The 26,849-nt window shown below is 38.1% G+C and overlaps 3 protein-coding genes across 3 annotated transcripts in view; 2 read left to right on the plus strand and 1 right to left on the minus strand.

Annotated features, from left to right (window-relative positions):
* LOC134843553 (nck-associated protein 1-like) overlaps positions 1–26,849 on the minus strand; it is a gene marked incomplete in the record, with an annotated part of 279,419 nt that overhangs the window by 212,986 nt on the left and 39,584 nt on the right.
* LOC134843554 (protein disulfide-isomerase A3-like) overlaps positions 1–26,849 on the plus strand; it is a 494,465-nt gene that overhangs the window by 159,442 nt on the left and 308,174 nt on the right. The gene's annotated exons all lie outside the window — the stretch shown is intronic.
* LOC134843992 (uncharacterized) lies at positions 8,385–16,539 on the plus strand. Its single transcript, XM_063860418.1, has 4 exons — positions 8,385–9,386; positions 11,805–12,407; positions 13,952–14,074; positions 15,980–16,539. Exons 1-4 carry the CDS (start codon positions 8,453–8,455, stop codon positions 16,417–16,419), a joined length of 2,100 nt encoding a protein of 699 aa, XP_063716488.1. The 5' UTR covers positions 8,385–8,452; the 3' UTR covers positions 16,420–16,539.

A 26,849-nucleotide genomic window follows, 5' to 3' on the forward strand; every position in this document is an offset into this window, starting at 1 on the left:
TTTGCATGGACATACTTATGTATTTGTGGAAGTTTTTCTTACCAGTTTTAGCAACTTTTATCAATTTCATGCAAATAGATTTTGTTGCTTAATACACATTTGTTTGTGATCGTGGAGATTTTTAACCCATTCCTTGTCTCTGTTTACCACTTTCTAGCTGAGGATATTTTCATGATTACGCTGATTTTTCTAGAGGCGTTCCTGGGGCCAATATTATCTTAAATTTAGAAGATATTGCATACCCATGGAACTAGCAAGTGTTTCAGTCTAAACATGTTAAAAAAGGTCCCTTAGCAAATAACTGACTGTGACGACGTATGCTTGTTTTTGCTATCATCATTTTAAAGTTATCATGTTGCGGTTATGTTTGAAAAAATGTTTGATTAATTTATAAAATGTCCCAGACTTGAAAAATGAGCGTCAACTTCCCATAAGGATTTCACCTTGCATGTTGGAGCAGTTGGACCATTGTTGCTTGTCGTAGACTCCGTATAAGCAAAACTTCCAGAAACTCATTTCAAACTTCATCCAGTTTTTCTTAGGGTCAAATAAGACCAGATGTACGACGTCATCTGAGTTGGCCAACACTGCAAACAAACTGGCCAACAAAGCAAATATGATTGCAACCAGCAGCACAATGTGGATGCAATCCATCTAGTAGCTTGACTTGATTGAATTTTTGATGCTAGTTTCCCACTATCGGTACATTTTCGGCAAAAAATTTGATATGTTTTTGTTTCGCCGACAAATTTGTTTTCTGAAATTTGACAAATTTTGAAGGAAAAGTGAACTACAGTATTAGGGCTCACTGGATTGTTTACTTAAGAATTTGAACAGTGCAAACTATATAAAAGTATTTCAAAAGCAGAGAAGTCTTGTTGTTTCGTCGAAAAAAAAACTGGTTAATAACTTCACTATAACAATTAAGATTGCGCATAAAGTAGCAACGCGCCCAATGTGCATCAATTGAAGTTTTTTTTATTTCTCTAACTAAAAAACCAGTGACAGATTTTACTTGGAGACATTTTTTTTCAAATCAATCTCGATTGTTACACAATTTGTTTCTTATATAAAATTTTTTCGTCCCTTTAAATCGACTCGCTAAGTTCAATTGTATATCTATTTGACCGTCGATAGTTTTTTTAAGGTTCTGTGGTTTGAAAGTCGCCATTTTGGTTGAAAAACTGAACGCTCATTACCCGGTATAATTGAGGCGTTAATTCTCAACGCCTAAGCGTAAACTGTTGTTCCGAGGGACACAAATTCTATTCTCATGGTGTTTTTTCTTCAATTGAAACAAAATTTTTTTTACTTTAAAAACATTTTGACATTTAAAAAAAATAATAATCTGAACTATAGCCTCGAGCTCAAAAACAAAATTCTTAAACATTCATTGTAAACTCATGTATGCTTGAAAATTGCTAATTTGACAAATTTGAAATAATTTAATTTGGATTGTCTGGCGCTTCGGTAGTAATGGCGAATCAGAGCTGAAAGGACAGTGGTTATATGCTCTCTCGTCAATTTAGAAAATGAACCTCCGGGTTAAATTTCCGGGCTGGTTAACTTGAAGAAACTTATTATCAGCGATATATTGTTTTTCTCTTTTTCCGTGTTTGTGCGTGTTGTGTTCATTCTTTTTTTTCTGTTTTTAAAAACATCAGTTTTTGTAAAATCAGTCAAATAGCCACATTGCTTCGTTGCTAGACGCAAAACCTGTTGCCAACCATAGTGAGGTTTCATGGATATTTATCGACTATAATCGATTTCGTCATCAAAAAAAGTTTCCATTGCATTCGATTGAAAATACATTTTGGGACCACCCAATCAATTAGAACTCATCACAACCCATTAAATCCATCAAAAAAATGAATTGTAAAAATTGGCACCAATTTGTGCCAATTTTACAACTAATTTAGTTGATGGATTTAATGGATTACACGATAATTAAAACTACTTAATTTTTGTGAAACAATATACTTTACAATATTAACACTCCTCTCCCCCATACTTAACCCCAGAGATTTCAAAAAGTTTCGTGGCTCTGATAAAATGAAAAAACATGTCAAAATACAATCTTGCCCTAATTTAAACCCCTCCCAACACATATTAAGTTCTTCCTATTAGCACGCCAACTTGTCAGGGCCAGGGGCAATGGTTTTTACTTAATCAATTGTTAGAACTAATTCAAACGAAATGAAAGTCACCACAGGGAGCCCGTTCTACCTTTCCGAGGAAGCCATGGTGGTCATAACGGTACATTCTGAGCAATTTTGCCTTTTGAATGAACGCACGGGGACAACACCAACATGATTTGGTGGCTCGGGCATTGGCGTTGCTTTGACCCACGAATATCGGTGCTTCGCATAACAGTGATTGATCATTGACTTTCTAACAGAGCACCGATAAGAGCAGAGCGGACACTTTATTACCTCATAACCTGTACTAGTGTTTTGGTTTGATGCGAAGGATTGCCGACTCAGTTGGGCTGCCCATATGGTCGCTCCTGATGCGCCGATCAGTTTCACGCAGTTTCACGGGTGGCAGTTTTGCATGTGTTTAGTCCAACCAAATGCATAAGTCTTGTTTCAGTCGGAAAGAGGGCAGTCGAGTTTGCCTTTCTTGGACCACCGTTGCAGGGATCCTGGGATATTTCCACCGTTATTTCAATTCTTTTAATGCTTTCAACCCCTTTATCAGTTTTAATTTCACTGCTATTGAAGGTCAGGACCAAGGGTTCTGAATGATTATCTCTGAGACGCCTGTTCGTCTCTTTTTTTTGCTATGAAACATTCTACCACAGTTTTCATTAGTACGTTGAAATAATTGCTATTTTTTTGATAGCATTTGCTTTAAAATCTCCACCGTCTGTGAACTTAAGTTTGGTTGTCGGATTGTGCAATCAGTTGTCCTGGTCACACTTTGTCTTGAGCCTATGGTTGTCAAGATCAGCTCTAAATTGTCTAATCCAATCCTTTTGCCAAAATTAGCACCTTCAAGTAGATAAACCAAGCTATCGACCCCGTTGTTTTTAAAGAAAGCGTAGAGTTGAACCCTTCTCCTGCACAGTGCACAGTTGATGTGCGACTGGCGTTTTTTAACCTTTTCATTTAATTCCTTCAGTTTTCTTTCTTTTCTCCTTTCTAGCCTTAGACACATTCTTTTAGCGCGGTTTACAAACGCTTCTAGTCTACTAAGATCAGTGTATCTAATAACAAGGGTCTCTAAGCCGTATAGCAGGACTGGCTGTAGGAAAGTTTTCGATGAGGATGCTATGATGCTGCCGAGGTACTAAAAGTGATTAACTAGCTCAAGCTGTTCACTGAGTACTTTGATGGGGACATTAATTTTGTCTTCGGTGTTGGTTACAATACTTTTAGTTTTCTCGACAGATATCTCTTCGGTGTTGGTTACAATACTTTTAGTTTTCTCGATAGATATAACGAGCCAATCCAAAGGTTTTTACCATTTCATTCAGCGACTTGGCAACTTTTGCTTGGTTTTTAGAGACCAAAACCAGATCATCAGCGTTTGCATGGTGACTTCTCGCTCCACTGGTATTACTTAGGAGGAAGTCAAAAAGGGTGATAAACAACAGTGGGCCCAAAACACATCCTTGCCGCACCCCCGGTTCACTACAAATGTGTTTTCCTTATCAAGCTTGGCGATGGGTTTTGTGTAGAGCGCTTCAGTCAAAATGATAATTTCTCCTGGGATTCCAAAAACCCTTAGAGCGATAAACAGCACTTCCCTATCAAAAGAGTCATAAGCCTTATTCAGGTCTTTGAAAGTCATACCAAAGAGATTGCTGGTTTTCTTTAAAGCAAATATCTAATTGCCAAGATAGCTTGGCCCGTTGATCTGTGGTTTCGAAACCCAAATTGATAGGGTAAGATCTTTGGCAGCTGCTTATTGATCCTATTTGCAATCACCTTTCGAACATTTTGCCAACTTGGTCAAGAAAGAAAATGCTCCAGTAATTGTTCGGTTCTGCTCTGCTTCTTTTTTGATCAGATTGAGTACTACTGCATACCTCCAAATTTGTGGAAAATTTCCCGGATAAAGCCAGATATCAATGAATATCTTTTGAGAGGCTTGATAGTTTTTTTCTCGAGCAATTTAATGAGGTCATTGGTGCTCTGACTCTCACTGGGAGCGTTGCCCGTGTTAAAATTTCTCAAGACTTGTAGTACATCTGCCCCTTAAGGAGGTCCACTAGTCGCACCTGGAAGTGACTTTTCAACAATTTTTCCACGACGGTCTGTTCGTAAACAGATTCACATAATGCTTTTGAATCTTGCAATTACTGACTTCACCTTTGCTCCTTCTCTCCAGCTAACTCAAACGAACACTCAAAAGAGTCTTTTTCAAACCTTTAGATGCTTCATGCGTTTGTTCGAGGACGTGATTGTCTTGAAATCCTTCCAGGCCGCTCTCTAAAATCTCATTTTGGGCAATTTTTTCTCAATTTGTGACTCTTCAAGTTTAACCTTAACTTTGTTGCAATCAATTTGTCAGTTCTGTTCTTTAAAACCTGGCTGTGTACGCTTCTTGTTTCTTTAATTATTAAGTTTTATTCAGTATAAGTATTCAAAGAATGTACCTTCTTTTTCTTCAGGTTTCGGATCCGGTAACTTGGCATGGACATTGAACACTAACTCCTTGAGAGTTCTATTGAAGCTCTCAATGAAGCTTTGATGATAGAAGCTTGCTACCTTGGGCCTACTTCAGACATGTATAGACCGTAATCCAGACGAATTCCTCTTTGAGCTTTTTCTGAAAAGGCTTTCACCATCTAACGCCTTTTTGTCTGGTTGTTTCGGGGGTACGATGACGCCTATTAGTTTAGCTTAATCTGAGTGATGCCCGGTACTACCTCCGCATCTGGCCTTAATATCTTTCCTGACCGTGTTCCGATCAGACAAGATATAATCAATGACTGCCTCTGATCCTCTGGGGTGACGCCACGTTATAAGCCTGCTTGAAGGCTTCTTGAATAACGTGTTCACGATATTTAAATCGTGTGTCGAGCAACACTTCAACAATTTCTCACCGTTTGAGTATGTTCTTTGTACGGCATTGTACGGCAGACCAGGAACCAGCTATTGATCTCAACTTGGTCAATTGCTCCTTACTAATTCTCGCATTTAAATCACCAAATATCAGAGATCCAACTTTGCAGCTGGGATGCCCTCTTTCACTACTCTGAAGAGATCAGCGTAGAAGCAATCAACCCGTTTTTCACCTTTTCATCATTGGGGTTTGTGGGACTGTAAGAAACGACTATTTTAATAGTTTCACTATTTTTGCTACTTTCTAACCAGGCGAGCAAAACTCGGTATGTTTGAAATCTCTGCCTTGGCTAATTTCATTGTCAACAAATTGAAAATGAGAGCAACCTCGTTTCTACGTTTTCTCTTGGGGCCACTCGAGCACACAATAGAGTAGTCTCGCATAATCCCAGGGCGTCAAAACGCCGCTCAAGCGTCAATTCTTCTAATTCGACTCTTTCTAATTCGACTCTTTCCCTTTTCTTAGGGATCCTACAGTTCCAATGTCCAAACTTCCACTTAACCAAAACAACGTTTGGGGCCGTTCCCTCCTCTTTCCGATTGGTTTCTCTTATTGGCTTGGAGTGGGACCAATGTTCGAGAAAAAAACTTCAAAACGACTTTTTACAGCGGTTTGATAAAAAAATAATCAACTGCTGGAATGTTTTATAGAACAATTAAATGCTTCCGTTTTCACTTGTTGTTTGTAATTTTGAAGACAGTGATAAAATAAAGTGCTCGAGGTGATTGTTTTTCTCATGTTTAGTTGCTGCTCGTTAAACTTTATTCTGCGGGATAAAAAACTTGAGCTCAAATGTAAATTACCATTTTACTTGTGATTAGTTTTCATAGAACTATGTGGGTTTTTAGTTTGCCAATTTGGCCAATTTGGGACAAAACTGAAGCAGTAAATTTTATCGTTTAAACCAAATTGAGGCGAATTTTTAAAGCCTACAAGATTCAAAATACATTGCTAAGTACTTAGCTAGCGCGTTGTTGGATAAAATTGAAAAAAAACTTTTGCTTTACTTGTTTTCATTTTTTTATCAATAATTTTTATCAGTCGGATCATTCAAGTTTTGTTTAATTAAATTTTAAAATGATTTTTATCAGTTTATTCACGGTTTCACCTTCATACGAGCAGTCTTTTTAATGTTAGGCTATTTGCCTTATGAGCTTCGTTCCTCGTAGTCTACAAAAGTCTAGAAACTGCTTCTTGTTTTATCTCGTTGACTGCTAAAATCCAGTTTTGTTTCTCGTAGCCAGCATAAATCCAAGCTGCTTCAATTTTTTTTCTTGATAGGTTCATTTAAATAAGACTAGATTGTTTTATTTAATTTTTTCTGTTTAGCTTTCAATGAATAATTCAAGATATCAAATATCTGATAAATTTCGTATTTGCCCCACTAGATAAATGGGATCTACGTAACAATTTCCACACCTTTCAAGAAAGGGGGGGGGAGATGTTGTTAAGTAGATCAAACTGGTCGATTTTTCGACCAATCAGAGTGCAGCAAAATTAGAGTTCTCAATAGAAAGTTCGGTGCTAATTTACTGTATTTATTTATAGGGGTGGAGATTCTTAAGTAGGTACCATAGGGGGGAGATTATTAAGTAGATCCGATAAATGGAGTATGAATCACAAAAACTCAAAGCAAAATTGCAATGAAACTGGGTTGGGTAAAAGTTCAGCTCATTGAAATACCGGTATGCTCAACATATTGAATAAAAGTTGATTTCAACTGCTTAATCAGAGTTTTGAGCTAAGGATAATGATACGTGTATAAATACATGTAGATTAGTGGCTACGATTGAGGCGCAATGCACCACTCGTTTGGACCATAAGTTCACCGGGAGTCGGAGCAAGTGTTTGCTACTTTCTTCTAGATTTGACCAGTGAAAAGGGGGAAGAATTTTGCGTTGGGATGTGTTTCAATTTATTAACTCTTTTTCTCCTACATGATTAGCTATTACATATTAAAAGCACATGAGGTGTGGTGACATGTCTCGTTAAAGCCCAATCAACGGTAATTTGATCGATTGTAAGAAATTTGCAGACAAAAAGTTAGAATCGGGGAAAAAATTTTAAATTTTAGTTTGTACAGCAAATAGAACTGAAGCTTTGCCATCAACGCCTTTAATAAACTATCTACTTAGCTGCAAAGCATCAGCTTTTGAAGCTTCAGTTTGCGTTTTCCCAGCACAAAATTTTTTCTTACAAAAAGGTAATCTGAACAAATTGGAAACCGTTCGTTCGTGTTAAAAGTTTTGAGAAACAAGTGGTAAAATGAAGACTTTTTTTTAGTTTTTCTTAGCTGGTTTTCTCTTTGTTTCTCTCTCTCACACTTTTCCGTAAACGCCCAAAAAACGACAAAAACTTGAAAATCTTTTTTTTTAGTTTTTTTTTCAAGAGTCAGAAACGCTAGTCAGAAACTTCTTTAATACTTAAGCAAAAACTGAATTTACTTTTTTTTCCAGCTGTTTGTTCCCAGTCACCAGATGTTCTCAGTTGTGGCATTGCCTTCACAAAAACAATTTGGCGCCAAAGTTTCACAAGGGCACTTTGATATCAAATTAGATGCATTTGCATGCGCGAGTACGCTTGTTGACTAGATGGTCGGATTTGAGGCTAAGTCAATCAAACAAAAGGAGCAGGATATACAAAAAACATACATTGCAGAAAAGACGTTAGGGTTTAGTATCTGACATACTTAGCAGGGGCGTATCTAGGATATTCTCGAGGGTGGGGCTGATTTTTTTAGATCGACCAAATTGCTTTTCCGAACTCTTCTAAAGCACTATAAAGCGCCCCTGTTTTGAGGCCAAAAAACAACTAGTTTTGACCGAAAAAAATGCCGTTTATTCGGCGCGCGCTCAACCATTCTAAGTTTGTATTTATTGGAGCCCGTTACGCCTTTAGAAATTTTTAAGGACTGGTCAGCCAAAATTGGATGTCTCAAAATGGTTCCAAAGGGAGAACCCTTTGGGAAGTCAGGAGCCCTTTTGCCCCCCCCCTTAAATCCGCTACTGCTATATAGCATCTTAAGACTATCCAGTGTCCCCGTTTAATCAATGTTTTGAAGTGGCGGAGAGTTAAAACTATCCTAAAAATTTATCGGTCCCTTATCATTATTAAAAAAAAGTTTCAGATGAAAATTGTGCTCTTTACTTTCCTGTGCTGTTATATGCTTCTCTTCTAAATTTTCTCAAAAAATTGATTCAACTTTTTGAACTTTCTGATCGAGTAACTTCATTGGTTGAAATTCGATGTTATATTTTTAATGAAGCAGCTGAATGAATAATTGTTTTCACTTTTGTGCTGATCGAGAAAAACAAAAGTTAAAACTTAAATTAACAAAAAAGCTGCTTTAAACTGAAGCGTTAACAGACATCTGGTGGTAATGCGGATCAAAACCGATTACTGTTACTGGACCGACTCCGGGCAGACACGGAACTGTAGTCTGAGGAGTGCTGGGCCCCGATTGTTGGTGCTGATGCTGATCGCAGCTCATAATCTACATGTCAGCTGTGTAAAAGAGCCTTTTGACCTTGATTTTGGACCAGACGCAGGGGATCAATTCACTTGGAAAGGAGATGGTACGAGATCTGAGCCAATTTATATTAATGGACCACTGATGTGGGGTCAAGCAGAGGTCGCCTACTTCAAAACTGAATCGGACATTGAGTTATTTCTGTACGACCAAAGCGGCAACCAAATCGGCGAAATTGAAGTAGCTTATTTCGATGGAAAAACTCAGGACAATCTGCTTGATAAAATGTGCCTCCAATATGATGACTACTATGCGAATATTGAAAGTATCTGTGACTATATGCTGGATCCAAACAATCCTGCTGAGGACTACGTTAGAGGTTTCGTTAGGAGTACCGATTCTGCACTAAGAAGTGTTGTCTATAAAATAGAGCTTCTGTACGAATGGAATGACTTGAGTTTCTCGAAGAGCAGTCTGGGCGTCTACTTTGACGATCTCTTGACTCAGGTGCTGACTGGACCCGATACCAAATACGTCAATTTGGCGAACAATGTGTATGTGCGCAACCTCACTAGATCCAAAGACTTGGAAGTTGTCAACAATCGGATCGGAGGAGACTTCAAAGCGGATTTTGGCTTCGTAGTCACATGGTACAAGATCATGGACGATGACGCAGAAACCATGTTTTTCTCCAATGTACAGCTTGTCGTTGCATGTGACCAGAAGAACACTACAGATGTCCAGGACAACGAGTGCTACTCCATGGCCGAATATGATCAACTTAACCCATGGGAGGAGGAAATGGACGGGTTCTTCTACTTCAGTAGTTACATGGAGCCATTTGGTTAGTTTTTCAAAATAATCCGAGCTATCGCTGAAATAGTTCCGATTCCAGTTTCATTATATAAGGTTGGTCTCTAAATAAGTTAATTATGAAAATAACCGATACTAGCAGATACTAGCTTCTTCAGTTACTGAACACAAAATTCCGCAGCACGAAGGTAAAGCGGAGCTTCACGGTTTTGCGATATAGCACAAAAATAGCATGACAAGTAATCTAGTCGACAAAAAATACAAGCCATTAAATTGACAAAATGGTTGCGAAAAGGTCGAAATAGTTTTGACGAAACTTAGCTAATTTAGATGCGATAACTATTAATCATTAAAAAGTCATTTAAGTCAATTCAAACTGAAAAAACTATAACTTAGAAGACAGTTGTTCTCCTTCAGAAGAGTTCCTGATATCTAACTCGCAAATACCAGTATACACCAGACCTATTGAGACTAGGAGATATAAGAGTAAGATTAAGATCGGTATTAGACTAAGAAGTTGCACAAGTCTATCCGACAGAAAATAAGATAGCGTGACGAACAGACGGTGCACCTTATCTGAAAATACTCTATGAGAGAGCAACCCCGGATTTAAGCTCATCTGGTGTCTCGAACAAGACCTCAACAAATTTAGATTTAGCATATGCAATGGAAATAAGATCGAAAATACATCACAAAAATTTCATACGCAGACTCTAACTTATTGTTTTATATCCGTTCACTTGCCCATTTAAACTATTAAATTTTAATTTAGTTTTTGCCTTATTTCTCCTAAATTTAAATTTATTTGATTAACTTTTTTATAGACGTCTCCTTGCACCTTCCCGGAGAACGCCGAAACGCAATACTACGACTCGCATTCGAAGTTGCTGTCTCTAGCAATTTGATCCTAGAGCAATTGCCCTTTTTTACGGGCCGCTAGGCTGGGGGTAGGGGCCTGACGGCCTTTTGAGTATTGCACCTAGCGAAAAAAAATTGATCACAATTGAGAAGTGATGTTTGTTATCAAAGAGAACGGCAAATGATTCTTAATGAAATTGATTTCAAAGATTTAGAAATTTGCAAAAAATGAATTTCAGTTTTGTACCGACTTGAGTTGTCTGGAAAATCAGGCCATTTTTGGCAAAGTTGGTTTTGATTAATTGGAAGTCTTTTTCAAGTTAATTTGTAGCCTAAACTGTTTTGAAGTTTGATTTTCAATTTGAAGGCCAAGTGATTAACAAGGTCATTTATGTTCAAAATTTGTACAGAAATATTTTTGCCGTTTCTTTGATTTTAACCGACGCTTTGTTTTTGCTTTGATCGATTAACCGCTTTATTTTCAATTCTCAGATTCTTTGTTATTTTCTTGTGGTATCTTATTTCGTGGGTCGGTTTTAGAACAAGGTATCTGTTGGAATGGTATCTTATTGACTAGGATTTTCTCGTTTGGGATTTTAAGGTGAGGGATCTTTTGTCATATTAACCATTTTTTGGCTGAATACCAATATTTTTTTTAAGGATTTTGCAAATATGTTACATTTTATGTTCAAATGAAAGTTAAAAAGTGTTACCATTTCTTCAAAAAAAAACAGTGACACCAACAAAACAGTCTTTACACGTAGAAATGGGCTAAATTGAACGCTTTTGTGGGTTTTTATTTACTATTTTTCTGTTTCAGGGAAAGGCAGCATATACTTGAGATACAATTTTTTTATGTAGGCTGAGAGAGCATATCATTTATGATGGATTTTTTTTTCAGTCAGGATTTCCAAAATTTTACTTAAAAATTCCAAATAAAAACAGTTCGTGCAAATCGAATTTTTCTCTGACGACGGATTGAACTTTTGTTTTGTGATAGGTTTCACACAATTGGTAGATTTTAAATTTCACTCCTTTGGGAAAATATTTTGCGTTATGTGAAATTTGGCATTTCAGACTGGGAATGAAATGGTGAGTCGTCAGATCAAAATGTTACGCCTGGGTAGATGAAATAATTTTTTATCGGTCGAGCCAAAAAAATCATCGCCAAAAAGCTTCTATCACCAAAAATTTTACAATTTTCTATCGCTGCTGTGATTAGTGAAACTGTGAAAGTCAGGAATTTAAAGATAAAATATTTTAATAATTATTTAAAAATAAATTAAAACTCAGTAGGGTTACAAATGGAGCCTTTCGGGAAAGTTAGTTTACATAATTACAAAAAAAAAACACAATAGCACAAAACAAAAAGACAAGGCAACTATTCTAGCTTGAATTTTTTCAAACAAAAAAGAAAAGTAAATGTAGGCTGAAAAAGCTTTACTATCATACCATGCTCAACATCCTCTGAATGTTACACTCATGCTACCTAATTTTTCAAAACAAAAAAAAACATCCTAAGCCATTACTCAGTTGCAATTTTTCGAGAGTGGTCGGAACCAATACACAAAACAATTTATTCCGTGTTTAGATTATGATTATGGCTATTTTCGGATGCCATTTGATCATAGACCCTCATTTAACTCGAACGACGATAAAAGCAACGTGGGAATTCCTGGACTGTGGATTTACGAAATTAGCCAACTTCCAGACATCCCTTATATTCGGATGCCAAAAAGAAAGGTTAAATTTTGTGGTAAGTCTTATGCGAAGCCATCAAGCGTGGCTGTTTTCGCGGCAAGTGCAAAACAAATATCTATCGAATGTCCCGGATTGGTGGCTAAAGATCAAAATTGGGGTGGCAGGACCTATGAAGAGAACCTTCAAGTCAAGCTGATAGGCTCGTCATTCAACAAGACGATTGACAACTCCGACATCGATTTTGACATTTACTCTGCCAAACTGACTTTTGATGCTCCCGAGTTCTGGGGTGTGAATGAAGTGGTGGGAATGAGTGTGACTGCTGAAGATCTGGAGCAGAAGATTGAAGCTACTCTTTCCTTCACTCAAGACCAACATGCCAGACCTCTAGAAGTCAGCACGGTAGAAGGAAGTGGGATCCTCCAGGTGTCATGGCCAGAAGCCACCATCAACGAAACAATTAACCTGCTCTATACCGAGTACGCATATAACGGTATGTTGACTTTTAAACCTAGATTTTTTTATAACAAAAAATTTGTCCCAATTTCTTATGTTCTACGCGAGTTGGAGTAAAGACTCAGCCTCGCTGCGTATTGATTCATTTAATAAAAGGCTGCTATTTTTTGTATTCGATAGTAAAGCCATGCAGGGCGGATCTAGGATTTTTGTCGAATGGTGAGGTGGCGGATTTTCAAAAATTTTTTGCAAATTTTGTCGACTTCTTTGTAGATAGACCAAAATGATTATCTTAGCTGTTAAAACTCACTCTTAAAACCCTATTTTGACCAAATTTTCTGCTCCGCAAATTTTATGCGTTGTTAGGCTTTTTTGGGAAAAACTTGAATAAAAAAATTTGTTAAAAGCGCGTTTTTTTTTGCGCGCGCTCCCTCAAAATTACTATGTATTGGCGCCGAAGGTGTTCCTCGGAAATTTTAAGTTCCGTTAGCCAAAAATAGATGTCTTAAATTAGTAGCAAAAAAAGGAACGTTACGGTCGGCAGGGGTTCGAATCCCTAAGGAGAAACAGCGTCAACTCCTTCCCCCACATATCCGCCCCTGGTTTCTCTTAACGCGCGATCCATCTCGAATTTCAGTATATTTTTTTGAACAAAAATTCAGCGTCGGTCAGCCAATATGGATGTCATAAAATCGTATCAAAGAGAAATCCCTTGGTTGGACAGGGGGCGTCAAACTATTACGTTTTATCTATTTCTTTTTTAGACTGCATAAAACGGTCTATTTTTGGATGCTTGCTTGGTTGGATGCTCATGAAATAGCCTATTGAAATATAGCTCAAAACACAATATACACAGACGTAAAACGTACTTCCTTGCGATACAAAAATGAATGACTATGTTTACTAGCAAGTGAATAGAAAAATCACAAACTGAAAAAAAAAAACCTTCAAAAAAATCCGTTTTTTTTTGTTAAAGAAGTAACAAAAAATTCAAAAAAGGAAAAAAAATCCTTTAACAAAAATATCTGCTTCATTACAAAAATTACAAAGAGCTTCCAAAATGCTAATAACAAATTGAATTTTTCTTCGGGGCCGACAAAATTTAGCAGACACGAAGTTCAAAAATTTTCAATTTCCAGAAAAAAAACAGGTCTCGACTGGAATCGAACTTCTGTTATTTGTCATCTCAAGCATGAGTATTATCTCTGCATCAAATGCAAAAAAAACCTCCTGATACTATACAGAAATATTTTCCAAAAATTTTTAAACAACAGCATAAAAAAAAGTTTTAAAAAAATAGCAAAAAAGTAGGCAAAACTTCTTGGAACTCAATTAGTTGCCTAAAATCGGAAAACGCTGAAATTTTTCCCAATGTGAGCAAAACAGGCTCAATTTTCTGGTAGATTTGGTGCTACGGAAACTGAGCCGACAAAAAAGCAGAGAAACAAAAATCGGACAAAATTCGGACGAAAAAAAGTCTATATTCCGGTTTGATAACGCTTGCTAAGTGCAAGCGTAATTATAATATACGCTAGGGATAAAAAAATCACGTGAATTAACAATATGTTGTCTGTGTTTTAGGGACACAAGCCGGGTATGAAAAAGTGGACGAGGGTATTTTGCCATTGTTAGTGGACGATATCTCTATCAACTACACTTTTGGAGAGAACTCTCTAGTGCGCTTCGAACTCAACTCTTTTCAAGGTATTAGACCTAACAGTTAATTGAGGTTTCTTTTAACGCTTTTGGCTCACAAATAGACCTAATTTATGGAAAAATGGGCGCACCCAAAAATGGAGATTTTTTGGTCAAAGTCTAAAAAATGTCTTACAACAGTGGCGGGCTTAAGATTTTCTGGAGATGAGGCGTATTTTTTAAAATCCGGTTAAATTTGTTCAAGAGCTATAACAAAACACTATAAGGATTCTGTTTTGACCAAAAAAATTTGCGACGCAGTCAAATTTCTGAAAAAGGCAATAAATGCGATCTTAGGGCACTATTTGCAAAAATTTTAACAAAAAATTGTGTTTTTCGGTGCGTTCTCCCGCCTTAAAAAAAGTATATACTTGAGCTAAAGGCACCTTTAGGGTCGTTCAGGCAAAAATATATATATGAAAATAGTACAAAGGGGGACCCTTTGAGTCTGCAGGGGGTCAAATCCCTGAGGCGAAGGGCAGTAGCAGATGTAGCGGATTCATCGATTGGCCCCCTGCTGACCCAAACGGTCCCCCTTTGCACTATTTTGAGATAACCGTTTGTGGCTGACGGACCCTTAAAGTTTTTTAAAGTGCCTTCTGCGCCAATATTAACTAATTTTGAGGGGGAAGCGCGCGCCAAAAAACGCAATTTTTTGGTCAAAATTTTTCAAAAAATGCTTAAAAACGCCTTTTCTTAAACTTTGCCTGCTGCGCAGAAATAGCGGCCAGGACACGGTTTTTTTAGTGCTTTCGGAAAACTCGGAAAATCAATTTGGTCAACCTAAAAAGGTCAACAAAATTTTCGAAACTTTTTTGAAAATCAGCCCTACCTCGAGAAAATTTTAGATCGGCCCCTGGTGAAGGGGCGTACGCGCCCCTGCCCCTCCTTCTCTAGTCCTAAAATATCATTTTTTATTTTTTTTCTCTTAAAGTTGACTTTGGGGGGGGGGGGGGGACTTTCTATGTTGACTCTGATCAGAAATAGGAGAATTCTGTTGTATTTGTATTGTAGAGTAACAAGCTTTCCTTGCTTAACTGAAAAACGAAGTTAAAAAGACGCTATGTAACTTAGCCAAGTTACTATGAAATTCTGACTCATATTGTTTTTAATTTTTGTTTTTTACTATTTAAAACTGTAAATGTAAGCAATCATAGCTTTAAGTCGCAAAAACCTTTGGTCACCATGAGAGAAATATTGTGTACAACCCAACTAATTATTCTGATCATTCTGATTTAAGTGACAGGTATTCTGGTTTGATAATTAGAGCTCGTTCTCTTGAGTAAATAACTAAAAATTTCAAGAGGCCATAAATTGCATTCAATTACTTTGATTTCGGAGCCAAAAAATGGTTTGCTTGCGTTCTTATCTTTTTCATTATGATTCAGTCATTTACCATTAATTAAAAAACGAGTTATTCTGTCAGAGAAGTACAAAATTTGACCTGTTAATTGACTTGAAATGTTACATTAAAATTTCAATTGAATATTTTCAATCTTAACGTAACAGTTGGTGCAATTTTCTCCTCGTCAATTACTTTCGAAGTTTTCTCAATTACTTTCAAATTGATGAACTTTTGTGATTGAACCAAAGGTGAAAAGAGCAGTAGCAAAAATTTTAAAATGTTTGACAAGATGATAACTTCAGGTCGTTGAATCGGGACTGGGGATCAATTAGGAAAACATTTTTTATAGAAGGTCCCATTCCCACACCTCTCATTTTCTCAAACCATGATATCAATTGCTTGCAGGACTAATGCTATCAGGATACTATTTGGATCTATTTTATTATCTTGGTAGTTATCTAAAAGCACTAATCTATAAGAAATTTACATAAGCTCATTAATGCTTTCGCCCTAATTCTACTCTTCTATCCGTCAAAACCTTTTCTGCATTTTGGATTACTCTGTTTTAGGAACATTTGTCAGTGTGATTCCGAAGAAAGGCGAGACAAATTGTGTAGACTGGATTCATGATCAACTGGACTGGGATCTTACTCAGTGTTCTCTGGCGCTGGAGGAGGCGTTTGCATGTCCTGCAAATTACAGAAAAAACTCAGGCCAGGAATTGGACTCCTTTTGGGCTCACGAGGAGGTCAACCATGGTCCGAGTGGTTGGATCTATGACCCATGTTGTAACCAAAACTATTCAACTCTCCCTTCAAACACCGCTACTGGCGCAATCTGCAACAGCTCCAACTGTGATTATAACCCAGGCGCCCACTTCTGCATTCGTTCCCCTTCAACTACTTGTTGGGATGAGAAAACCGGACAAACTCTGTACGTTTCGAACCAATGCTGTTACGACGAGGAAGGTCAATTGATGAGTGACCCTTTCGGGGAGCGGGAAGAATGAGTTTGACCAAAGCTACTTCTTTTAATTTGCACCACTTTTTCAAAAATGAGCTGGAACCCTTCGACGCGTGCTGTGAGAATAGCAATCGTTGCGATTTGTTCCATCTCAACAGACCCACCGTAACCGGAGAGTTCCACGGAAGTCTAACCGCTCCTGTAGAATTTGGCGGACATTTCATCACAGTAGACGGACTCGATTACACTTTCCTGGGACTGGGTGTCTTCACACTTCTGGAAACTGATCTAGATCAGCCGACCAAGATTCAAATCAGCACCAGAATGATGGGATCTATGACTGTAGTAGCGGGAATAGCAATTTCATCGGGTGGCCACAAAGTTGAGTTCATGCGTCCGCCTTTGATACCTGAAGGGAAAAGCGACAGAGTCCGAAACTTCATCTTTATCAATAGAGATCACATGGTGCTCACAGATCTGTTCATGATTGGCCCCGATGACCCATTTGACTTTTACTTCAGTGGAGTCAATATAAAACAAAACGATGACATGTGTCATATCCGGATCCAGATGCCAGGTATAAACCTTCTCATGAATTTGTTTGTGGTGCGCAACTATCTCAACGTCTACGTTACTTTGCCGGATAGTTTCATTGGACATACCAGAGGGCTCCTTGGTGTCTACGACGGTGTCGCTTCGAACGACTTCCTCCCAAAAAGTCCAGGAAGTAAGATACTTGTTAAAAAATTAGGATACCACTCGTGTTGTAAAAGAGTGACTTAAACTAAGAATAGATTAAGACTGTGGATGATTAAGATTCCTACTAAAATTGTAGGCTTTTATTTAAGACTAAATAAAAGACGGGGATTCTATCTAAGTTAAGAGAGGTTTAAAAGATTGAATTGGTTGCGATTGATTTGTTACGTATCATAAAAGATAGTGTCCAATTCAGAGTCTACCAAAAGCCGTTGCGCTTTTGGCAGGTATATAAATTAACAACTTAAAGGTCGATGGTAAGTTAAGATCAGAGGTTAAATAAACAAACCATAATACTTTTACATTCCCCGCGAAATTTTATCTATAATTTATCCCTTTCGCCTCACCAGAAGGGAACAAAACAAAAATGATTAAGCACTAAGATGAATGAATCAGTAGGCGCATTGTCTAGGACCCCCGAGAGTGGATCTAGATTCGTAAGAACACAGATTTGATAAAGGGCCCAAGAGGCGTATCATAAACTAAGTACAATTACACGGTTATCAGGTAGAAAGGGTGGGTGTACAGTACGGAGAAGACCGGTGATCGGACCCGACGGGCCGGACGGCAAGTTCAACAAACAAAAACAAAATTCCAAAACAAAGCACCTTAGATCGAATAATATGTATTCGTCGGAAGAAATAACTGTAGACTGGTGACTATAGGCAAGCAAGAAACTGAAATAGCACCAGGGTGAATAGAGTCATAAGGTATGCAGGGAGTTATCCTTAGAATAAGCGAAATAACTGGGTAGAACCAGAATGGATAAATCTAATGGTTATCCGGTGGTAGCGCCCCATGGGTTAACAGAACTATAACGAGATTCGGGCTGAATTCTATGGCAAAAGCAAGGGTATCGTATAAGTGTTACCAATCATAACTATGGCTTAAAATAACAGCACTAGAGGTTTGTATGACTCTAGGGTCATGGAATGTTAGTGGCATTCAACAATAAACAGGACGTACAGGTACTAAAAGTTTTACAATGGAGTTTTGGTAGATCAAGAATGTTTTTGATAACATCTGTTTTGGAGTTTCTACATCTAATTAGATTCCCGATTTGCTGCTTTATTTATTGTCCATCTCCTTAACTCCTCCAGTGTCATTGGCCGTCCAAGGAGTTCTATCGCCGAAATGATAGAAGAGGTGTTCAGCCAGTCTGGGTCAGGTACGATGGGGACAAATGTGGAAGTTGAAATTTCGTAAGATAGGCCCGATGGGTTAAATCGCGTGGAGCAGACATCAGGGCTAAATTTGACCTTCTTGTCAGGACTCTTTTGATCGTCTGTTTTTAAGGGCTTTGGGTCACTTGGGTACGCATCGTTTTCTTCTCGCAAGTGAACTATAGTAGGCCGTGAAGATGAAGGTGGTGTTAATGTTGTCAGGTCTACTAGGTCGACATGGTGGCTTTCCATTTCTACCGTAGTTGCTTCCAACGTTGAACATACTGAGACTAAACTAGGTGAACCGAATTCTAGGGCATCACGATCTTCCTCAGTTAGATCGACTATACTGGTAAATACTCTCTCGCCTAGCATCTTGGGAGGCTGCCTAGTTCGCATAGGTCTGGTGTTCTGACGTGTAAAAATTTCTGACAGTTTTTTCGAGGGTGGTGATTTCATTGGAGATGACGCTTTCCTTTTAGCAGTACCGGACAATTTCTGTGTCTTCGTAGAACGGTCAGAATGTGTTTGTTTGGGTCCCGTCTCCGCCATGGTGGTTTGTTCTCCAGTAGGTTTAGGGAACTCTCCTCCGGTATTCTCTGGAAGTACCGGCATTTCTTGGATCGCTTCATCGCCCTCCTCCCTAGTGTCCAAGAGAATCAACTGTGGGGTCGCTTGAAAGTCTCTTTCATTGTCACCGGAATCCAAGTCGATCAAAGGAATCTCATCTAACTCGACCTTCTGGTCGGCGTGGTCTGATGATTCTAGCTTAGGATCTGTTCGGTCGGACATTAGGTGTTCGTCTCGTTTCGTAGTTTCGAGTAGTGTTTTCTCCTTGAGGTCTCTTAGTGTCATTAAGTCACTAGCATTATCGTCTGACATCTCTTCATGTGGTTCGATCGTCACTCCGGGTTCATTTAGGTAACTTTTAAGAAGTTCGGGTTTGCCCGACGGGCTTGGTTCTTGGTCGCTCTCGAGGCCAATCGGTGTTCTCAGTCTCTTTCTCTGTTCTTCTTCTTCTCTAAGAAGAGTTTCCCTAGAACTGTTCATGGCCGCGTTTCGCCTCGCAATGTCAAGCTCTTCAAATTTCCACTGAAGATTTCGTTTCTTTTGGGTAGTTTTTGAGCTTTTAAATCCGATATTTCTTGGAGGTTTTGCAGTTTTCCTCAATCCTTTAGTCGCATAAAATCTAACTAATTGGTCTCGTTTTCTCGGACTTGGTTTCTTCTGGGTGCACTGTCTTTTAATGGCTAAATCAGATTTACGTATTATTTTACCATTTTTTAGAGTCACAGTGTGATCTGATTCCCTTACGATTTCGTCCTTAAGTACTCTATAGTATGGTTCATTTTTCATTCTATCTTGGATTTTTCGATAAACAATGGTCTTACCCGACGGGTTGTTCAGAATTGAGTCCTTTATGCCCAAGGCATCTCTTTTTTCTGACCGGGAGAGGACTTTTACTGGGGATCCAGCACTTGTTGGTACATATCTCACGGCATTTGAGATATCCTCCGAGGATGATGAATTTTCATCGACATCTCCATCTTCTATGTCGTCAGGGGCATCCCAGTCATGTCTTCGCTCTCGGCTCATTAGTTTTTTGCCTTTATCTATACATAACAAAGTTTTGTTCCAATCAAGGTTATTCGAAGAGGGTGATTTGACCAAATTATGCCAGATAGTGTTTGGGGATCTACCGAAATGTGCTTCGAAAGGAGAGCAGTTAAGCGACTGTTGAGTTACTGTTCTTAAGCATTTTATTATTTTCAGGAGTGCAGATTCTAGTGAAGGTTTTGGACGTTCTTGTGCCATAACCAGGAGTCGTTCCTTAATGGTCCTGATTAGGCGTTCCACTAATCCCGTAGCTCTATGATCACCCACTGGGCTAAATATCACCTTTATGTTGTGATCGTGGCAGAATTCTCTAACTTCCTTGGAGATGAAACCAGATCCTTGATCTGTTCTAATTGTTCTAGGTATCCCGTGTAAAGCAATGTATTTACTAAGGAAGTTTATAATAGATTTTGCCGATGTACTGGATGTTATTTGAGCTGATGGGAATTTTGAAAATCTGTCTACACACACCAATATGTATTTTTTTGTTCCCCATACTAAAGGTAACGGACCAGCGAAATCTAATTCCATTTCTTGGTTTGGTTCTTCGACCATTGGGAGTTCCCCTAGGGTATTGTGTTTTATAAGAGGTTTCAAATTTTTACCTGCTTTCACGCACTCTATACAATTTTCGCCGTGGACTTGGATTTCACGGTAAATTTTCGGCCACCAGATGTATTGCGTTGCCAGGCTTTTCATTGCGAACTGGCCGGGGTGGGCTTCGTGTAGTCTGTTCAGCATAGTCGATCTTAGGCATGCTGGGATTACTAAACGGTTGTCCAAATAGAGGCATCCTCCACTGACATGTAAGTTATTCAAATATGACTTATAATAGTTTCCCAGTTGTAGGATATCCTGTTTTCGGTCTTCCTCGATTGCCTTGATTATCTTTTTTAGAATTAGATCTTGTTTCGATAAGAGGGACATAAATTTAGAGTCAAATATTTCCGGCCAAGAGAAAGGGAATAAGTTAACTGTTTTCTTTTTGCTAGGTGATCTATTCTCGGGTTTGTCCGACGGGTTACTAGTATTTGGTGTTAAAACGTCCGTGTTTTCTTTAGTAGTAAGTTCTTTTTGTTGGTTAAATTCAATTTGTTCTGCCATTTCTTTCAGGATTTTAAAATTCGTAAAAAAGTCGTTAGTTTTGCAAGATGAGTCACACAGTTCTGTACGCGAGTGAGAATTTTGACACACTGAAATGTTGGAATGGTTAGATATCGCTTGGAAAGTTTCAGCGGCATTAGCAATTCGTTTCTCACGTTCTATTTCTTGACTGGTCATATGATCTGTTGACTGGCTAATAGCATTGCAAGAAGTGACGTCATGTGCTAAGAAATGTTGAGAAAATTTATTTCTTATTTGCGCCCACGAATTTTTTGGCATAAGGTGATCAAAGCCTAGGAGTGTACTAATCTGGTTTACTGAAGCGATAACAAACTTCTCGTCATCCAGAGAAACTGGTACGGGTTCACCCGATGGGTGTCGGGATATATAATCGACAAATCCCATATCTTTACCGGGTAAATGTTCTACGGTAAAGTCGAACGGTAATAGTTTATCCGCCCAACGGGTGAGGCGTGATTGGGCCGTTTTAGTATATTTATCGTCTTTCAGTGCTCCTATTAAGGCTTTGTGATCTGTTAAAATTGAGAATTGTTTACCCAGTAGATAATTTTTGAAATGATCTAGTGCCCAGACTAATCCCAGTAATTCGAGTTCGTTAGTGCTGTATTTTAATTCGGCGATATTCAAAAATCTGCTAGCGAACGCTACGGTCTTCCAATTTCCCCAATGGTCTTGTTCGATTGACGCGCCCAATCCTAAATGTGAGGCGTCGCATTTCACCCGAGTGTTCAGTTTTACATCGAAATGGTGGTTCGTCACCGTATTACAAATTTCGTTCTTGATTTTTTCAAACGCTTCCGTATGTACTGTGGACCACTTAAATGGTTTATTCTTTTGCATAAGTTCTCTGAAGGGTGTTGATAGGGACGCTAGGTTTGGTATGAACTTATTAAATTGGTTAATCGATCCCATTAAGGATCTGATGTCTTTAATACAGTTTGGTTCTTTTAGGTTTCTGATTGCGTCAGATTTATGTATTAATGGTGTCGTCCCTTTTGCGTCGATTCTAAACCCCAACCATTCTATGTTATGAGTTAAAAACGTGCATTTTTCCCATTTTATGGCTAGTCCCTCGTCATCTAGCGTTTTTAACACATTAATGACTAGCTTTTTGTGTTCTTCCTCGCTACCTACGGTGGCGATTAGGATGTCGTCAAGATAACAATGAGTATTTGGTAGTTTTTCCGTCAAACGGTCCATTATACGTTGAAATTCATTTGGCATATCGCCTAGTCCATAGAATCCGGTTTTAAAACGGTATGAACCCGTTACTTCTCCCCCCACAATGTTAAAATTACACTGATTACTTGCCTTTTTCGAAAGCGGAATTTGGCTGTAGGCGTATTTTAGGTCTATCGACGAAAACCAGATATTTCTTTGATCGTGGCCGCTAATAGTGACTGCAACGTTGTCAATTAGTTCGAATAGATTCGGCATTTGATATCTATTGCGAAATATTTGTTTGTTTAGTAGTTTTGAGTTCAACGCTAGTTTTATTGATCCATCCCTTTTTGCTGTAATCACGATAGGGGAAATAAAACAATCTTCAGAGCATCTAGATAGTTTTTCAATGTGTCCGTCACTTAATAATTGGTCGATGCATAGTTTGACTTTGGGGAGAAGATGGATTGGGATACGTTTCCCTTTCACCTGTATCGGTTTTATCGGCTCGTTAAAATAAGTATTAACTACGTAGTTTTTTGATCTACCAGTTCTTTTTATAAGGTCTGGAAAGTGCTTTGATATGTATAATTTAAACTCACGTTGGGATGATGTCTCTTGGATTTGATCCTGTTGGATGTCGGATGCGAATTTAACTTGATTGACATTTGTCCCGATGGGTGGTACTTTCTGGTTTTCCCGTGACTTTGACCCGTTGGGTGGAGGTTGTTTTTGAAATACTACAATACCCAAATTTGGTAGGATGTCATTTCCTAGTAGATTTCTTTCAGCCCCTTCTGTGATAAAAAGTTTTTGATCATTAGCCTCCCATCCTTTCGATTGGATTTTCACTCGAACTTTTCCAATAATATTGATCGTACTCCCGAAACCCTGGTATGCTTTCTTTGTTATCTCGTCCACAGGTTCTAGCTTTACAAATCTGTCTCGTATCTTCAGTTCGTGTAGTAGGTCTTTTTTCATGAAGGAAACTGGACTTGCAGAGTCAATTTGAATCTCGGTATAGTAGGGGTTGAATTTTCCCAGAGCTACTTTTAGTGTCTTTTTCAATTCTAATCCTTCGTGATTGAATACTGTTCTCACTCCGCGCTCTATTTTGTCTTCTACGGCATTTATTTGGTTATCTGTGTCGATGGATAGAACTAAGAAGTCGTCTAGGTTAACCTCAAATTCGGGATTTTCCTGCGGGTTGGCCCGGATATTTTCGTTTTCTTGGGGTACCCGATTCTGATCGACGATGTTAGTTTGAGTTTTTGCTGAACTCCTACAGTGTTTAGCAAAATGTCCTTTCCGTCCGCACGTATTGCAGTTTCTATCTCTAGCCGGGCATGTGGATAGGTGTCCTTTTTTGAATTGCTGACCGCAATTACGGCACTTGTTATTTTCGACTATGTTTAATGTTGGTTCGTTCTTCACGTATTGTGATCTTGGTCCTGGGTTGTAAGTTGGGAATTTTAGATACTGTTGATGAATTTTAGTACCTTTTTCGTGAACTAATACGTAAGATAGTACGTTTTCTGGGGTCAAGTATTCAATGCATAGTTTCTTTTGGATCTCGACATTTCTCATGTTGGTTATGAAAATGTCTCTTACTAGTTCTGACTCGAGTTCCCCCAGTTTACAATTTTTTGCTAGTTCTGAAAGAATTTCATGGAATTTTTCTAAGGACTCATGTTCTTTCTGTCTTCGGCCAAAAAATTTAAATCTTTCGTATGTTAGGTTTGTAGTGATCGTGAAAGTCGTTTTTAATAGTTCCCAAAATTCTGCGAAATTAATATCCAGAATTTTTTTTCCAGGATTTTTATGAGAAAAGCATTTCTGTCCTTCTTTCCCGAGTGCTAGGTATAGCTGTGATTTGAGCTTCTTGTCAATATCTCCTATTTGAAGTCCGTTGAATTTTGCGTTATCTTCCGCCCTTCTCCTTTTTAATTCTTCGTTGTAATTTTGTACTGCTACTCTATGACGTTCCTCTTTTTCGGCCCGACGGGTCTGATCCTCGGATGGGTCCAGTGGTTCTGCCATAGGGTAGATTAGTTCATCTCTTATCGGTGGGTTAATTACATCTTCGATGTCTACGGAGTCTTTCGCAATAATTGTCAGTTGGAATTTTTCCGCCCACCTTTCCCAGTCATGTTGATTTTCGTATGATGAGTTGTTCCAAAAAAACTCTAGTCCGCGTAGGTTTGATTCATTCGACTGCGCCATGTTAAAAAATTAGGATACCACTCGTGTTGTAAAAGAGTGACTTAAACTAAGAATAGATTAAGACTGTGGATGATTAAGATTCCTACTAAAATTGTAGGCTTTTATTTAAGACTAAATAAAAGACGGGGATTCTATCTAAGTTAAGAGAGGTTTAAAAGATTGAATTGGTTGCGATTGATTTGTTACGTATCATAAAAGATAGTGTCCAATTCAGAGTCTACCAAAAGCCGTTGCGCTTTTGGCAGGTATATAAATTAACAACTTAAAGGTCGATGGTAAGTTAAGATCAGAGGTTAAATAAACAAACCATAATACTTTTACAATACTAGCTTTCAAACTTTTGCCGGTTTCGAAAAAAGTAATATAAAACTTGATCTCGAGGTGGGAACAATTTCATGTTACATTAACACATTGCTGTCAGTAGTTATTTGTTTAGTGCGCATCCAAGCCTTGTCACCAGAGTCGAATCCAGACCTGGTGCATGAAGTATTCGGTGAATCCTGGCGAGTACCGAAAGAGGATTGGCTCTTTGGCCAATTTCTCTCTGGAATGGTCGAGGCTGACATGACTGACGGGCCTGTACATTACAACTACTCATTACCGGAGGACGAAATATTGGAAATGTATTCGGACGTAAGAACCAGTCACCAAAAAAATTAGGGCGCTGAATTTGACAAGATTGACCGAGTACAAATAATGAAATGCGAAATCGCAATTCTTACCTAGTCCGATTTACTGTTTTTTTGCTAATTTATTTTTGTAATTCGTTTTGATAATTCGGAACTTAAGGTAAGAAGTTAAGCAAATTCTGTATTAAAATTAGGTTTGCGACGGAAACCTGAACTGCGCAATGGATGTGCAGCGAAGTGGAGATGTGCTGCTAGCAGCCGACTACGAAACGCTTGCCGACAAAGAGATCCCGGGATCGCAAGCACAGAACCTGAACGATTTCCGTCTGAAAAAAATGAATGGGGCGTCGGTGAAAGGAGTGAACGTTGTTCCGCTGATAGTTGCTGGGGCGGCTCATATAGCCAGAGTGCTGCTGGTATGAGAGCCGGGTCCACAAAATGGGAACGAAGGAGTCTTTTCTTAGACAAACTAGCTACTATAGCTGCTAACCAAAAAGCACCTCATGATTGTATGTCTATTCTGCAAACTTCTGAGCAACTTTTTAAATTTTGTCACGAAAAAAGAGCCAACATACGAATACTCGTGGAAATATTTGGCTAATTTTCATACATTTGATAACTCTGAATTCACGTTCGTTTCTGCAGAACTTAAATTTTCCAGAAATATTGAGCACATAAGGCCAAATAAAAAGACAAAACATTTTTCTCAGAATTGATTGCAGATTTCTCTGATTGCTGATTGTTGATTGGTCAGCGATTTACTAACACGGAATGACGCAGGTTTCAATTATGTTGGGTGAGAAACTTTGGGTTCTCAAAAAAACCTTCTCAGAGAGACACCTCATATCGGAGTGCGGTCTGTGTTTAGACAACCGCGTATTCATACTACTCGTCAGTAAGCAGACAAATACTATATTAACGAATCGGAATCGAGATGAGAAAACAAATGTACGAAGTAAATTCTTATTAATTATTAATTTTATCCTTGTTTCGATTCTGATTGGTTAATACAGTATTTGTCTGCTTACTGACGAGTATGAATACGCGGTTGTCTAAATACTTCCACTTAACCCCTTATATCAAACCCAACTCTGTTAGTTTTTGCAAGCTGCGATGGATGTGTCTAATGGCATGTGTATCGAATAGTATAAAAAACATGATCAAATTATTTAATGGGTAATTATTATCACAAAAATTGCTTTAGTGGGGCAATATTAGTATTAGAAAAAGAGTGTATTATACGTTTGTATAATTCATGCCAGTGGATATCCCTCTAAGCACTAGCTTAGATGGTGATACATGAGCTAATGAACTTAAATAATTAGACGGTTAAAGAGAAGGCCAATCATTTAGTTTCAAAGGTAATAAAATGAAGAAATACGTTCAAAAAGAACACTATACGCTCATATGTTACCAGCTGAGCCAGCCAAACAAAAAAATTAGTTAGAAATATATAAGATAGTGAAGCGAATACTTTTTCATTTTCTTTTCGAAACTCTTTCTAATTCCAAAATTTTTCATTTGTCATCCTGACAGCATGAATCAAATTAAGTATATTCAATCTGTTGCGTATTGTTGAATAAATGCGAAAAACTTTAAATCGTACATAAAAAAACGAAAATATGTCTGTCATGCTTCTGGAAAACAATTTTTCACGTGAACGAGAAAATAAAACTATGAATGGAAAGTAATGAAAAAAATGGTAATTATGATTTTTTTCTCGTTTATAAATGATTACTGGCGCTTTAATCTATAATCAAACCTTATTTTTGACTGAGGTGCTTTCATTTCTATATAAAATG

This window comes from Symsagittifera roscoffensis, chromosome 4 (assembly GCF_963678635.1).
Source record: "Symsagittifera roscoffensis chromosome 4, txSymRosc1.1, whole genome shotgun sequence".
In the NCBI taxonomy this organism is placed as follows: Eukaryota; Metazoa; Xenacoelomorpha; order Acoela; family Convolutidae; genus Symsagittifera; species Symsagittifera roscoffensis.

Coding starts and splice junctions, on each gene's coding strand:
- LOC134843992 (XM_063860418.1), top strand. CDS start 8,453: ATGCGGATCAAAACCGATTACTGTTACTGGACCGACTCCGGGCAGACA. Junction 12,408..13,951: donor TACCGAGTACGCATATAACG/GTATGTTGACTT, acceptor TCTGTGTTTTAG/GGACACAAGCCGGGTATGAA. Junction 14,075..15,979: donor CGAACTCAACTCTTTTCAAG/GTATTAGACCTA, acceptor ACTCTGTTTTAG/GAACATTTGTCAGTGTGATT.